The sequence below is a fragment of the Perca flavescens genome, chromosome 3 (assembly GCF_004354835.1).
Source record: "Perca flavescens isolate YP-PL-M2 chromosome 3, PFLA_1.0, whole genome shotgun sequence".
Taxonomy (NCBI): Eukaryota; Metazoa; Chordata; class Actinopteri; order Perciformes; family Percidae; genus Perca; species Perca flavescens.
Window position 1 is genome coordinate 38,661,931 of NC_041333.1, and position 16,508 is coordinate 38,678,438.

Genomic DNA, 16,508 nt, shown 5'->3' on the forward strand with positions numbered 1-16,508 from the left:
AGTCAGGAACGCTGACAGTGAAATCCAAACGCAGGGAGAGTGTGAAGTGGGTTGCACAGCTGCGGACTGGATCAAATTACGCTTTGGGCGAAAAAAGGGGAGTGGACTGTCTGTGACTGTGCGGCTGCAAAACACACACACTGTTTTTTTCACTAAGGAGAAGTAGGGAAAACTTTATTGACAGAACCCTACATACACACATACACACACACACCCCTGTTAAGATAGAGCACTAGAGGTGTAGACAGGACGACAGCCAGCGAGCAACTAGCTCAAATTTCACGCATACACACACACACCCTCTCACTGAGAGAGGAGGAGTCCAAGAAGTTTTGAGCATACACATAGCAGTTTCACATACCACACACACACTCGCTTCATGCAATGAAGAAATGCTTTGCACTGATACACTGTTTTTTTTTTTTTTTGCTATTAGGGACAATTGATAATGTGATATGTTTCCCATATCAGGTAACAAATTGGATAAATAGACTTCAAATTAGAAGTACTTAGGTTTGCTCTATAGGCCTAAAAAACGTTTATTCATGATGATTTTTAGAACTACCAGACCGTGATTAGTATAGCTTTGGGTTGTAAACTAGAGATAAAAGAAAATAAACAAAATGCTTTTGTTTAAGTTGTCTGAGGTTATTGGTTATATTGAAACCAATACAGGTTGATATGAGATTTCAGCTGAAAGCAGTTTTAATAGCATACTCTAGTGAGTTCTTGGGTTGCTATATCACAAATTGCTTAAAAATAAATTATTAATTAAGTTGATGTTGAAAACATTTTATTTTGGTAATTCCCTTTTCTTTTAAAGAAATTATTATCATTTATATGTGCTACATTTTTGAGTCATGAGCTTGTCATGCCTCAAATAGAAGGGATATAGTAGCAATAATAAATAAGGTGTTCACATCATTTTTTTTATTTAAAAACTACTTTAAAGACAATTTAGTTTTGTTTTGATTGACTTTCACTATTTGCAGAAACATAACCTTTAAAAATAATCTAAAAGAGAACAGTTACAAAACCAATGTTTCCTTTTTATCACAATTTGGATGGATTTTATAGAGCTAAACCAGCATAAGGGAAAGAAATGCTGTTTTATAATATTTGATATTCACTAAAATAAGAACACTGTTTGTTATGGTTCGGGGGAGGGGATGTTTTTTTACAGTGTGTTCAGGGGACAGGCAGCTAGCAGATAGTGAGGAGATGTTTTCTACAGTGTGTTCAGGGGACAGGCAGCTTGCAGATAGTGAGGAGATATTTTTTACAGTGTGTTCAGGGGACAGGCAGCTAGCAGATAGTGAGGAGATGTTTTTTACAGTTTGTTCAGGGGACAGGCAGCTAGCAGATAGTGAGGAGATGTTTTTACAATGTGTTCAGGAGACAGGCAGCTTGCAGATAGTGAGGAGATATTTCTTACAGTGTGTTCAGGGGACAGGCAGCTAGCAGATAGTGAGAAGATGTTTTTTACAGTGTGTTCAGGGGACAGGCAGCTAGCAGATAGTGAGGAGATGTTTTTTACAGTGTGTTCAGGGGACAGGCCGCTAGCAGATAGTGAGGAGATGTTTTTTACAGTGTGTTCAGGGGACAGGCAGCTAGCAGATAGTGAGGAGATGTTTGCTGTATGTGACAAAAAATGTTGTAACCTAAAAAACGCGTCACATCACTTTAAGCCTTTAAGAAGTCAAATGTAGCTCTGCTGACAAAGTGAGACAGGACTGGAGGTTGTCTGTATTACTGTATTATAGCATATATTGATATTATATTTTCCTTTTTTATATGATGTAGGCTACTAAATTATATCTGATACTAAGTTAAACTATGTTTTATTGCTGCACTGTTCTATGCTCTATATACTGATATATTGTATTAATGTAAGTTCTCAGGGCAGTAAAATGTCCCCTGTGTAATTCAATATTTGATATGATCAGATTATTCTGACACGTTCAGGTGAAGACTGTGGAACAAAATTAAGCTTCTCTCTCCCCCTCCCTTCCTCTCTCTCTCTCTGGTATACTTCCTGTTCTTTGTGTTACTTTCACTTTGTCTTTTTGTGATGCAGATGTTTGCTCCACGTTAAACATCTGGTAAGTATCACTTTTTTCATTAAACTGTAAAATGTGTTTAGTTGGAGAAGAGTTTAGTTTGGATATGTTTAACAGTAAGTTACAGTGAACCCTATCCAAAATAAACTCTGTTACAGTCTGTAACAGTTATCAAGTCGTAATCCTAAGAGCCACGTGTTCAGGATCACCAGCTGCTCTAACAACAGGAGCTAACCAATGCTAACCATGCTAACCATAATGGAGCTGTTTCCAAATCAATATTTGAGAAATCAAATGTAGCTCTGCTGACAAAGTGAGACAGGACTGGAGCTGATCTGTTAGTGTGAGGACAATACATGACTCATTAAACATTACTGAAACTCACTTATTATTCATATTTCAAACACACAACTCATGAAAGAGTCTGAAGTCTCTAATGTTTATTCTGTACTGCAGTAAAAGTACTAATACACACATACACTGCATTAGTACATGTTAAAGTTGTACTTTGAAGATATTACTGAGTTAAAAGTAGTTAGGTAGTGTATCAACGTAAAAGTACACAAGTATTATCAGCTAAAGTCATCAGTTCCACTTCCCTTCTTCCACTTCCCCTCAGCCCTAGATATGATGTAACAGCCTATTTTTTTTTTTAACAGTAATGAGCAGCAGAGAGTTGATGTTGTTGATCTTTATCTCATTAGATGGTCAGTTAGCTCCATCTAGTGGACAGATAGTAGAACTCCATCATCTGATGAGGGACAGCTTAAATCATCAGTGTAAATGAAAGATGTGTCAGAACTTGTCAGACTACTTACATCCACCTGGGCATCATGTGTTGTATTCAACCCACAGCCATCTCAGCCAATCAACATAGAGGAAACACTGCATCTTCCAACTATTAAGACAGACTTGGTTTGTGTGTTCCTGAAGGAAAGAGCAGCTGATTCTCTGTTTTCTACAGTATCTGTGACATGTTAGAGGAATGAGAGACTAATGTGTCCTGTGATGAAAAGCTTGTTATAGTAACAGAGGTCATGTCTCCCAGCAGGTGAGGACTCTGCTATGAGTCAGTGTGAGGACAGAGAGGAGGGAGCCCCTCCCTCTAAAACCACTCTGGGTGGGGACCATGACAGCCAGACCAAAGCTCAGAGGTGAGATGATGATGGACTCTTCTCCATGTTAGAGCTCAGCACTCACATCACTCCTCCATCATTATTCACACTGAAAATATATGTATATAATATTAACTATATACTTTATTAGTCAGAAAAGAGCCAACGACTGATTATCAACTGAGATGAGACAGCAGCTTTCATCAGATTACATTTTGGTGAATAGTTACTGATCCACTGTCTTTGTTTGTATCAGGATGCAGCAGCAGAAACCAGGACCTGAACCCAGCTGTGTGTCCATGAAGAGTGACCGGTCTATGGGTCGTCTTATTAAGTTTGAAGATGGACAAGCTGCTGATGAAAGGTAAGAATTTAAAAGTGAACTTTGTAATTATCTGACTCTCCTGAGAAGAAGAATCTGGACTTTGTCCAGAGCTTCGTAGTCTGTTGTAGGACTCAACGATATAATGTGTCAGCAGTGACATCACAGTGTACACCTACTGTATTAATATATAAATAAAATTAACTTCTTACTTTATTAGTCAACAAAGAGCCAACGATGAGACAGCATCTTTCATCAGATTACATTTTGGTGAATAGTTACTGATCCACTGTCTTTGTTTGTATCAGGATGCAGCAACAGAAACCTGGACCTGAACCCAGCTGTGTGTCCATGAAGAGTGACTGGTCTATGTATCGTCCTATTCAGTTTAAAGATGGACAAGCTGTTGATGAAAGGTAAGAATTTAAAACTTTGTTATTATCAGACTCTCTGAACTTCATGGTCTAGGTTCAGCGATGCCACAAAATGTGGTTTTGATCTGATGCCCAGTGATACCAGGACCAGAACCACCAAACAGATTAATTGGTTTAAAGAAATGCCAATAAACCAGATCAGAACCTTTTTTGGAAGTCATTTTAATAGTAGTAATAATAACACTACATAAAGAGACCAAAAGAAGCCAACGCTAAGTTCTACAGCCCTGCACACTGGACTTGTACCTTTCACTGTATCTGTGCTGGTTCCTCCTGCTCCATACTCCTCCTGCCTGTCCTCCTCCTCTTCATCATTTTCCTTCTCCTCTTGAATATGTTACATACTGTATTTACATACAAAATAAAAGACTTGTAAACTTGTGATAGACTAGAATTATCGGCATATATTAATGAGTTTAGGAAGTCATTGTTATAATAGCATAATAAATGCATATTCCCTCTCAAACCTGCTTTGACCTAATGCACACATATTATTCCCAAACGTACCAATAGTGCACCTGTCATGTCTCTTCTTCTGGGTCCTGGTACTGCTTCATCAGTGCTGCTTTGACACATCCTGCTCCAACAGTTTTTTTCTTTTTAATCTCAACTTTTTCAGTTTTCTCTGTGTAACCAACGATTCAAAACTATCTATAACTTCAGACGGAGGTGACATGGCTGAGGGTCAGGCTAAGCCAATCAGATTTTTTTTTTCAATATTTTTTATTGAGCATCAATAATAATACAAAACATCCACAATGGGACAGCACAGCAGACATAAAAACAATGCACAATGTTTTTCTGGAGCAGTTAGAGGTGGAAAATGTCTAAGAAGAAAACACCACATTCAATATTAAATGAAGTTAACTGTTGACACAATACAGTAACGTGAGCTATTTAAATTAGCTGATACATGGTTAAACCTCATTGGCTCTTAACAGTATAATTTTGTGTGAACTTCATCCACAGCAATCCCACAATATTTCCCAAAATGTCCCAGTTAGATAGGAAATGCCATAAACATTATTTTTAAATCTTTACAACATTCCCCAAAAGAACCAAGGAGGCATGCCTTGTTGCACAATCTTTAATTTTCAGTTTGTAGCTTGCTAGCTTGTAATGTGTTGTTGTTTCCCGTAGCAAAGGGATTTGGAAAACGGCAACAAAGAGATCGGAAGATGAAGGGCACACGCTAGATGTCAGACAATTATCCTGGAAATATATTTCTATTGATCCAGACTACTTCACACTGCTCATAGTTCTCCAGAGCACATACCTGACTTCTTGTACTTCCAAAATCCAAAAAGCCTTAGTTGTAGGCATTTATCAATATGCTACATGTCACAATTTAGATTTTAAATTCCAGAATTTATCCAAATGAGCTTTCAGTTTGGACTATCTAAATCAGGAGCACCATCTACAATTCCCCCAGTATTGTTTTCATTCTACATCCTAGCTTACTTGCGCATAACCAAAGAAAAGAATAGACACAGCTTAGCTTACTCGCTGGTAACATGCAGCTAAAGACACTGGGTAACATTTACTCATCAGAGTTGGAGATGCCGGAAACACAACAGAACTGGAAAATTCTCCTGCTCCCCTGAAGTCAATGGTGTGGGAACATTTTTCCTTCCCTGTGAGTGAGTTATGGAAACAAACAATGAAGATAAAGCAAGTTGGCTCCAAACAAATCCTCAAACTAATGGTGTATTCAATTGCACCTCTTTAAAAGAAAACTGTTGTTGCGAAGTACCCTTCTGCCCTTTAGTGGCTCATATTGTGGCATTGATGTCCCTGTTAAAAAAGATTCTTCTTATTTTGGGAATGTCTGTACAGTAATCCTCCATAAGACGTCATTGATGCATTTAGTGATGTAGCCAATGAACGCATCCATGTATGCGTCTAAACTATTGACCTGAACCACATCACACTCCATTGTGTTACCTCAATAGCCACAGTTGCCATTTTGTCATCATAAGGACTGTGTGCAGATCATGTTCTTACACTTGATGTTGTCTCTACAGAGTTCACCAGGAGAGCTCAGAGGGCCTCGGTGGTCAGTCTGACCTGCAGCAGCAAACAGACCTGGACTCCATATTTATGGTGTGTACATATTAAAAGAAAGTTTTCAATATTAACTACAGATTAAATGATAAACTACCATTCAGATCCCAATAGTCTCCATGCTGCTCTTTTCAAACCAGCAGGCCTTTAGACTGATAAATTAATCACATGTTGAGTTCTTTAAACCAAATGTGGAGTTTATCATTCTGTTCCAGCTGTTGGAGGAAAGCATCGTCACTTTTGTAAAGAAAGAGCTGAAGAATTTTCAGAAGGTTCTGAGTCCAGATTACCCAGAATGCTTAGAGAGTCAGAGGGAGGATGAGAAGGTTTTGGATGGTGAGGATGAGGATGAAGAACAGAGGAGGAGGAGCAGAGAGGCATTTCTGAAGATCACACTGCACTTCCTGAGGAGAATGAAGCAGGAGGAGCTGGCTGACCGTCTGAAGAGCAGTAAGAGGATTTTAACAGATTTATAATGATGGAAAGAGGAAATGGACGCAAAATGTGAGAAGTGTATATTTCCAAACTATGCTGTAACTAAACTGCACACATTTGCATCAGATCAAGGGCTGTTTTTTCTTAAAAAAGATACAGCATTAAATGTTGACATTCTCTGATTGAATTTGTTGTTTGTTAGGTTGTTCAGAAACAAGTGTTGCAGTATGCCGCCCTAAATTCAAGTCCAACCTGGAGAAGAAGTTCCAGTGTGTGTTTGAGGGGATTGCAAAAGCAGGAAAGCCAACGCTTCTGAATAAGATCTACACGGCAATCTATATCACAGATGAAGGGACTGCAGAGGTCAATGAAGAACATGAGGTCAGACAGATTGAAACAGCATCCAGGAAACCAGACAGACCAGAAACAACAATCAGATGTGAAGACATCTTCAAAGCATCACCTGGAAGAGATGAACCGATCAGAACAGTGATGACAAAGGGAGTGGCTGGCATCGGGAAAACAGTCTTAACACAGAAGTTCACTCTGGACTGGGCTGAAGGCAAAGCCAACCAGGACATCCAGTTCATATTTCCATTCACTTTCAGAGAGCTGAATCTGCTGAAAGAGAAAAAGTACAGCTTGGTAGAACTTGTTGATCACTTCTTTAGTGAAACCAAAGAAGCAGGAATGTGCAGGTTTGAAGAGTTCCAGGTTGTGTTCATCTTTGATGGTCTGGATGAGTGTCGATTTCCTCTGGACTTCCACAACACTGAGATCCTGACTGATGTTACAGAGTCCAACTCAGTGGATGTGCTGCTGACAAACCTCATCAGGGGGAAACTGCTTCCCTCTGCTCGCCTCTGGATAACCACACGACCTGCAGCAGCCAAGGAGATCCCTGCTGAGTGTGTTGACATGGTGACAGAGGTCAGAGGGTTCACTGACCCACAGAAGGAGGAGTACTTCAGTAAGAGATACAGAGACAAGAAGCAGGCCAGCAGAATCATCTCTCACATCAAGACATCACGAAGCCTCCACATCATGTGCCACATCCCAGTCTTCTGCTGGATCACTGCTACAGTTCTGGAGAAGTTGTTGAAAACCAGAGCGGGAGGAGAGCTGCCCAAGACCCTGACTGAGATGTACATCCACTTCCTGGTGGTTCAGTCCAAACTGAAAACCAAATACGGTGGAGGAGCTGGGATCGATTCAAACTGGAATAAAAAGACGAAGAAGATGATTGAGTCTCTGGGAAAACTGGCTTTTGAGCAGCTGCAGAAAGACAACCTGATCTTCTATGAATCAGACCTGACAGAGTGTGGCATCGATATCAGAGAAGCCTCAGTGTACTCAGGAGTGTTCACACAGGTCTTTAAAGAGGAGAGTGGACTGTACCAGGAAAAGGTGTTCTGCTTCGTCCATCTGAGTGTTCAGGAGTTCCTGGCTGCTCTTCATGTCCATCTGACATTCATCAACTCTGGAGTCAACCTGCTGTCAGAACATCAATCAACATCCCTGCTGCCTAATGCCTTCAGAGTCAAACCTAAAGTAAAATGTCTCCATCAGAGTGCTGTGGACAAGGCCTTAGATAGTCCTAATGGACACCTGGACTTGTTCCTCCGCTTCCTCCTGGGTCTTTCACTGCAGACCAATCAGACTCTCCTACGTGGTCTGATGACACAGACAGGAAGTAGCTCACAGACGTATCAGGAAACAGTTGAGTACATCAAGACGAAGATAAGTGAGAATCTGTCTGCAGAGAGAAGCATCAATCTGTTCCACTGTCTGAATGAACTGAATGATGGTTCTCTAGTGGAGGAGATCCAACAGTCCCTGACTTCAGGAAGTCTCTCCACAGATAAACTGTCTACTGCTCAGTGGTCAGCTCTGGTCTTCATCTTACTGTCATCTGAAAACAATCTGGATGTGTTTGACCTGAAGAAATACTCTGCTTCAGAGGAGGCTCTTCTGAGGCTGCTGCCAGTGGTCAAAGCCTCCAACAAAGCTCTGTACGTTAACACAGAACTATCCAGATTAATTTAGTTTTTCTTTAATTAGAATTTGTTTGTATCTGTGTTCTTATCTGTTGCTGATTCCTTTTCAGACTGAGTGGCTGTACCCTGTCAGAGAGAAGCTGTGAAGCTCTGTCCTCAGTTCTCAGCTCCCAGTCCTCTAGTCTGAGAGAGCTGGACCTGAGTAAAAATGACCTGCAGGATTCAGGAGTGGAGCATCTGTCCTTTGGATTGAAGAGTCCACACTGCAGACTGGAAACTCTCAGGTTGTTGCTCATCTATTTGAAAAAGTTGTTATTGTTCTAAGTTGTTATTTTCTTCATATATTAATTATTGAATGGCCTTTCTATTGAATCTCTTTCAGGCTGAGTGGCTGTACATTGACAGAGAGAAGATGTGAAGCTCTGCCCTCAGTTCTCAGCTCCCAGTCCTCGAGTCTGAGAGAGCTGGACCTGAGTAATAACATCCTGCAGGATTTAGGAGTGGAGCTGTTGTCTCTTGGACTGAAGAGTCCACACTGCAGACTGCAAACTCTCAGGTTGGTGTTCAGTTAATTAAAAAGTATCACCTTCTGAGCAGTTATTTTCTTCCAATGTTGATTATGGGATTTACCTTTTATTGAATCCCTTTCAGACTGAGTAGCTGTGACCTTTCAGAGAGAAGCTGTGAAGCTCTCTCTTCAGTTCTCAGCTCCCAGTCCTCGAGTCTGAGAGAGCTGGACCTGAGTAACAACGCCCTGCGGGATTTAGGAGTGGAGCTGTTGTCTCCTGTACTGAAGAGTCCACACTGCAGACTGGAAACTCTCAGGTTGGTGTTCAGTTAATTAAAAAGTAACCCTCTGAGCGGTTATTTTCTTCCTATTTTAATTACTGGATTTACTTTTTATTGAATCCCTTTCAGACTGAGTGGCTGTGACCTTTCAGAGAGAAGCTGTGAAGCTCTGTCTTCAATTCTCAGCTCCCAGTCCTCTAGTCTGAGAGAGCTGGACTTGAGTAACAATGACCTGCAGGATTCAGGAGTGACACTGGTGTCTCCTGGACTGAAGAGTCCACACTGCAGACTGCAAACTCTCAGGTTGGTGTTCAGTTAGGACCTGAGTAACAATGCAAGTTAAAGCAAAATTGTGTAACATTACTATTTTTTTTCTCGATTTGTGTCCCTATAGTTTTACAGTAATTTACTTCTACACTGCTATCATAAATATCGATACCTCTACACATGCATTTTTTATGATGACATTACTTGTAATCGAAATCTAGCAAGTCAACAACTCTGCTAACAGAGTCAAAGGTGCAACAATACAACACGTAGCAACCAGCTAATATTACTAAATAATCCAACAACAAGAAGGCCAGCTCGCTGTCCTGCCCTTTTTTATTTCGCAAAACTCTCTGCAATGTCTAAAAGCCAGTCAGAGTTGTCTGGCGGAAGCTCAGCTACTCTCTTCTGTTCTCTTTTTAGCTTCCTTTACTCTTTTCAGCTTACCTTCGCTACACCCTGAGGAAGGCTCAAGCCGATGTGACGATCCCCTTTTTGACAGTCTCACTACGTTGTGTATGTTATAACATAAATAAATTAAAACATCAGCTTCTAAGGCCTTTCTGCTATATAAAAATACAGTATATTAAATAGTATAGTGTCATTGACACCGGAATGTATCTTCTCCAATAACATTGCACATTTTTCACGTAATTAAAGATCAAATACATCAAATACAGTGTCAGTAACTTGCCCATGGGGAAACCAGACCAAATCAGGATAGGCATGTTGACATCACAGACAGAGACATAAAAGACCTACACAATGCACAGTAAGTCCGAATGGAGAAATAGCATTAGAAGCAATGCAAAATAGGCTACATTTAGCATTCAGCTCTGAGCCTAAAATTAGTGACTCACTAATTACGCTGGGTTTGTACAGGCAGCTTCAACAACAGCAGGACGGTGCAAATAAATGCATTCCCAGTCAAAAATCTATACTAGCATAAACCTTCTTCCTTATCCAGCTGCCAGAAATCAGTCTCCACAAAATCATCTGATTATTTATTTGAGCTTTAGAATGTAATCACTGCAAAATAATTATAAAATAAGGTTTATTTATCTTTCTCTCTCTACTGGACAATGACAATTTAAAGTAGCTACACCCCATTAGTTATTGTCGTGTACAGCTGGACTGTAAAGCCCCACCCATTTCTAGCACTAAGGGTAGTTGTTATATATTGCTCCCGGGTTGTGGCCGGGTCATACCTGAATTGACCGTGTGTGTATGTGCGTGTGTGTGTCTCTGTGTGTTTGTGTGTGTGTGTAGTCTCTCAGGCTGTATGATCTCAGAGGAAGGCTGTACTTCTCTGGCCTCAGCTCTGAGATCCAACCCCTCCCATCTGAGAGTGCTGGACCTGAGCTACAATCATCTAGGAGACTCAGGAGTAAAGCTGCTTTCTACTTTACTGGAGGATCCAAACTGGAGACTGGACACTCTGAGGTATGGATGGATGAACACTTTCTGGTTCTTGTTGAATGGAGGATCTAAGTGAAGGTGTATTACAGGGGTTCTCAATCTTATAACTCAAATACTGAGTTTTACTCAAGGTCAAAAGCCCCGAATGATTCGATTGGCATTAACAAAATAAGATTGAATCAACTTACATATCACTTTTATGCAACATACTTTCAAGTTGAGTACTCACTTTTCCTAATCAACTTTTGTAGCGTTACAGGTAGCTGAAATTTGGTACCAGTACCAAATGGGACGTTTTTTGGTAGTTTATAAAATAATTGAATTAAGTTAGAAAAATAAGCAAAACCTTTTTATCCTATTTACATGTCATTAATTTAGACCATTTTACACACAAACTAAATGAAAACCCCTCCAAACCTCCATAGACCTTAGTGGTCCCCTAATACTGTATCTGAAGTCTCTTTTATATAGGTCTTAGTGGTCCCCTAATACTGTATCTGAAGTCTCTTTTATATAGACCTTAGTGCTCCCCTAATACTGTATCTGAAGTCTCTGTTATATAGGTCTTAGTGGTCCCCTAATACTGTATCTGAAGTCTCTTTTATATAGACCTTAGTGGTCCCCTAATACTGTATCTGAAGTCTCTTTTATATAGGCCTTAGTGGTCCCCTAATACTGTATCTGAAGTCTCTTTTATATAGACTTTAGTGCTCCCCTAATACTGTATCTGAAGTCTCTTTTATATACGTAGGCCTTAGTGGTCCCCTAATACTGTATCTGAAGTCTCTTTTATATAGACCTTAGTGGTCCCTTAATACTGTATCTGAAGTCTCTATTATAGACCTTAGTGGTCCCCTAATACTGTATCTGAAGTATCTTTTATATAGACCTTAGTGGTCCCCTAATACTGTCTCTGAAGTCTCTTTTATATAGACCTTAGTGGTCCCCTAATACTGTATCTAAAGTCTCTTTTATATAGGCCTTAGTGGTCCCCTAATACTGTATCTGAAGTCTCTTTTATATAGGCCTTAGTGGTCCCCTAATACTCTATCTGAAGTCTCTTTTATATAGACCTTAGTGGTCCCCTAATACTGTATCTGAAGTCTCTTTATATAGACCTTAGTGGTCCCCTAATACTGTATCTAAAGTCTCTTTTATATAGGCCTTAGTGGTCCACTAATACTGTATCTGAAGTCTCTTTCCCAATATTCAGCCTTGGTGCAGAATTACAGCCACCAGAGCCAGCCCCACAATGAGCTTTCCTTAGGATGTGCCATTTCTGTGTCTGTAGCTATTGAGGAGGAGAGAGGGGGGGCAAGGTGGAGGGTGGGGGTGTGGCCTTGACCAACTGATTGTGACTTTGTTTCTTCCTGCAGGGTGGAACATGGTGGACCGCAGAGACTGAGACCTGGTGTGAGGAAGTGTGAGTGTGTTTTAAGTTTGCTCTAAGAGAACTCAGCTGTGTGTTACACTAGTTTAACCCCTTCCCGGCACTGGAAGTATATTATAAGATGAGGTTACTTTCTATTTCAATGTTTTACTGAACAGGATCCCGAGTGCTTAGTAGTTGATGTTGAATTGGCCAAATCTCCCTTTACCAGTGGATGTTATTATTATAGGCATAAGTAACTATGAAGAAATAATCAAGAAGCAGTAGCGCGGTGCCTCCACTGTTGAACTACCCAACACACTATGAGCTTTATCGGTATTTCCCCAGAAACAAATGTCAAGTATTTAGTATTTAAGAAATGTATTTTAATATTTTGTGTTGTATTCAAATCTTTTGTTTTAGTCTTTTTTTCAAGATATCCCTTTATGTTATACATAAACATCTTTACTGCTTTTACAGTCTCAAATAAAACTCTTAACATGTGCCAATGCACTTAAAAATCCCTTAGAGAAAATGATTGCTACCAATACATTCAATGGCGTAACGAGCCAACACCGGGCCCTTAAGCAGGATTATCAAGGTGGGCCCCCCTACTACAGCACGTGATGACGGCGCAATGTCCACGAGTAGGCTACCATGAATAGGACAGGATAGGATCATATAGACACTGCATATAAGAGATGAGATGACAAAATCAGGAGTAGCCTACGTGCACCACAACAACAAAAAAACACGGGTGAATGCGCACCATAACACATGAAAAAACACACAAGGACATCCCTCCAGGATTTCACGTCCTTTTTTGAGATTGTTGCGGCCCAAAATGCCTGATTTCACGGGAGCTTTTGTAAAAAATTGCGATAAAAGTTGCAATGTCTTTTGTATGTTTGTTGCAATTAAGTTGTAGAAGACAGTGAAAGTTGCAAAAAAATATAGTATAGTATATATATATACTTGTTTTGGGGAATAATAATTATTACTATTAATGAATTACTCTGGGCTGAGATTTCCTAGGAACCTTACCAAAAAGGCTCAGGATGCTGCAAATGTTGGTATAATATGAAAGGGGCTGGTGGATTTAAGACAAAAAATTATAATTTATTCAATTAATCAAATATGAACATATTTGTCACTATCACTGGCTTGTTGATCTTTACATTGTTAGTTAATTTCCTATCCTGGCCACACATACATTCATACGGTTTGATAAAGGACTTATTGGACTTTAACTTATCATTGCACTTAGAATAACGAGCGTAGCTGGGTCATTGTGTCGTCTCATCTTTTTTTTTCCTGCATCCACTGGTCATCGTGTGTGTGTGTGTGTGTCTGTGTTTTTCCTGTGTCCACTGTGTGTGTGTGTGTGTGTGTGTGTGTGTGTATGCATCAGTCGCGGGGGAAATGGAGCAGCAGCCCCCCCGCTGCAGAGAGCCGACAGTATTGAAACAGCAGCAGCTTCAGTGACAGCGTACATTGATGTTAAAATGTCTCCATGTTGGCAGGACGGTCTATCGCTGTACGTTTTGTTGGTAAATGTGAGATGTTCGAGTCAAACACACGTCTTGTCTTCATAACAGAAACTAGGAAATTAATTTGACCTGTTCTCACTCCCGCTTGGTCAGTGGCTGCAGGTGGGACTGCTGGGATTGACGGAAGTAATGAAAATGCGATAGGGGGCCCCGGCTGTCAATCAATATCTTCCAGTGTTGCTCTGATTGGTCCGGGCCCATAAGCACCGCTTACCCTGCTTCCGATAGTTACGCGTCCGAATACATTTCAAGCAAATGTCCTCTAACCCTTTTTCATTTAAGGCGAGACACTACAGGTGAATAGGGTAAAAATTTGAACTTACAGATATCACCATGAAACTTTACCAGTTACTCACATGAATAGGAGAAAAAAATGTATTGCAAGTTTTCTGTAATTTTATTTTTAAATATGCTAATCAGGCTATATCTAATTAAATATGCGCTAATTTGCATATATTTTGACGTGACAAATCTGACCATTGAAAACAACAAGGTTCAAAATTATTATTGCATTTTGTTGATATATTTAATGAAAAGATTTACCCAGAGGGATTATGAATATCTCCTTTTGTTACCTAGGGAAAATACTGATTATGAATTGATTTCCGCCCTTTTTTAGTTACCTAAATCAGGCTAAGATCAACAAAATAACAAACCTTCACAATATAGTTAGGAATACAACTGTAAATTGATTTCCTACAGAAGTGAAAAATCATCCTATTTTTTTGAGCAAACGGCCTTTAAATGTTTTTATAAAAATTCCACTAATTTCTATTGCCATGAATTAAAGATCAACAATCAACAAATCCATGTACAAAACATCCAAAACTCTTATTGACAAACCTTCATCAAAACATAGTTAACTGAATACAACTGTAAACTGTGGCAGAACACAAACCATTACACAGCCTGGTTCCCCAAGTTAGTTTACAGTATACATATCCATGCCAGTACCATATTAAGGCCCTCCTCCATCTCCTGCTGGTGTCTTTTCACTTTTTTGGCTGTGCTTACACTTTTAAGCACTTTGCACTGGCGGTATGGACACTATTGGCTTTTGAGATCCTAACCATGTCACTCATCCTTCATTGCATTAACAGTCTGTGCTCTGAAGCCACAATTTCTCCATCACAGCCAGCATGGCAGAGGCACCCTCAGTGAATGTAGAAATAGTCATACTGGCTGCAGCCTCAACCCTGCTTTTCCCCACAAAGACTATTTTTGGACATTGGGTCCATGTAACCAAGTTGAGGCATGCGTTGGCATCTAGTGCCTCCATGCTGCACTGTCACTGGACATCCGGTGATACACAGGGATGAGCTTCTTATGGTGATCATTCAAAAGACCAATATTTAGAACATTGGAGAAAGCAATCAAAGTAGACTAAATTGTTATTTGACACATTATCTTCACACTGTCAGAGATATGAAGAAGAGACGGATCCTGACTAAATACAGACTCAGTGACCACCAACTGGATCAGACAGAGATGACCTTCCTCCTCCACTGGGAAAACTATCTTCACTAAGAGATTTACACCTTGGAAAAATAGCCAAAAAATAAAACTTCCCAAAGTTAACACCAGAAAAGAAGCTGGTAGTTCTCCTAGGAGAGGGGACAGCAACTCTACTGACAGCTGAATATGGATCTTCCTGCCACAGCCTGAGGGACTCACAACCACATTAGGATCCCAAAATTATAGATTTGTTTAGTATTTTATAGTAATTATAGTAGAATAGTATATATGTGACACCTACATATTTAATATATGACATGTAGGCCATACATTTCTGTAAACTGCTGCAGTCTGATTACTCCCTGTTTTCTGAAAACTCCTGTTTTCTGAATGACAGTTTAAACATCGACGTACTATATGAAGACATTTCATCATCTGGTGTCTTAGTGTGTAATCCCCTGAGTCTTCTTGTTAATAGCAACTGTTTTCGTCTTCTCTGAGGTGATTTTCGACCGTTTTTGACGCATTTATTTTGACATTCTGAACTACCGCGGAAATGTCAGAGCGCGTCACGTGACCATTCTAAGCGAATCACATTGTCAGGAATTGTCATCAGCCAATGAGATTGCGCATTTAGCGCTAAATCCCCCCTTTTACTTTCACGATTGGTTGCTGATGAAAAGGAAATGACCATATTTGGATCAGACAGCACTGTAGAGGAGAGAGAGAGCTTTCCAACGGTATATGTGATGACAGGGTGCAGACAGCGATCGCGGAGCAGCGGGATGATTTAGAACGCCAACTTTTCTTGAATTTAGGAGAAATCTACCAACGCCATCAGACGAAGTATAGTAAAATAAAGACCTAAATGTGTATTTTTGACTTTTTTTTTTTTACATGTCTGAAAGAAGACATGTTATTGAACACAAATAGCCAAAAATCTCAAAATTGACCAGTGAAAAAAAAACGATGTTTTTGCCTGCCGTGTCTCGCCTTAAATATGAAACTTTGGCAGTTGACTTAAATTGTACGTAGGTAAGTTACCCTTTAAAATAAAACAAAACTCCTTTCTTTCTCTCACAAGAACACACCAGAGTTAACCAATGCTTTAGATGATTTTAGCTTATCAAATATAAAACAGTTACTTTTTTTATTTATATTTTATTTATAATTTATATTTTTTGGATTTAACCAGTTTAACCTTTTTAAATGTTCCAAATGTAACGAAGCGC

The 16,508-nt window shown here is 39.8% G+C and overlaps 3 protein-coding genes across 3 annotated transcripts in view; 1 reads left to right on the plus strand and 2 right to left on the minus strand.

Moving 5' to 3' along the window:
- The window catches only part of LOC114552945 (heterochromatin protein 1-like), a 600,023-nt gene that overhangs the window by 438,702 nt on the left and 144,813 nt on the right, over positions 1-16,508 (minus strand). The window lies entirely within an intron of this gene.
- The window catches only part of LOC114553107 (NACHT, LRR and PYD domains-containing protein 3-like), a 582,600-nt gene that overhangs the window by 435,598 nt on the left and 130,494 nt on the right, over positions 1-16,508 (minus strand). The window lies entirely within an intron of this gene.
- Positions 1-16,508, plus strand: part of LOC114553109 (NACHT, LRR and PYD domains-containing protein 4-like) — a 239,017-nt gene that overhangs the window by 213,940 nt on the left and 8,569 nt on the right. The window contains 9 exon segments of the mRNA XM_028574254.1: positions 3,432-3,539; positions 3,806-3,913; positions 5,956-6,034; positions 6,211-6,433; positions 6,590-6,627; positions 6,677-8,442; positions 9,346-9,519; positions 10,753-10,926; positions 12,279-12,325. Of these exon segments, the coding sequence (XP_028430055.1) occupies positions 3,432-3,539; positions 3,806-3,913; positions 5,956-6,034; positions 6,211-6,433; positions 6,590-6,627; positions 6,677-8,442; positions 9,346-9,519; positions 10,753-10,926; positions 12,279-12,325 (2,717 nt within the window).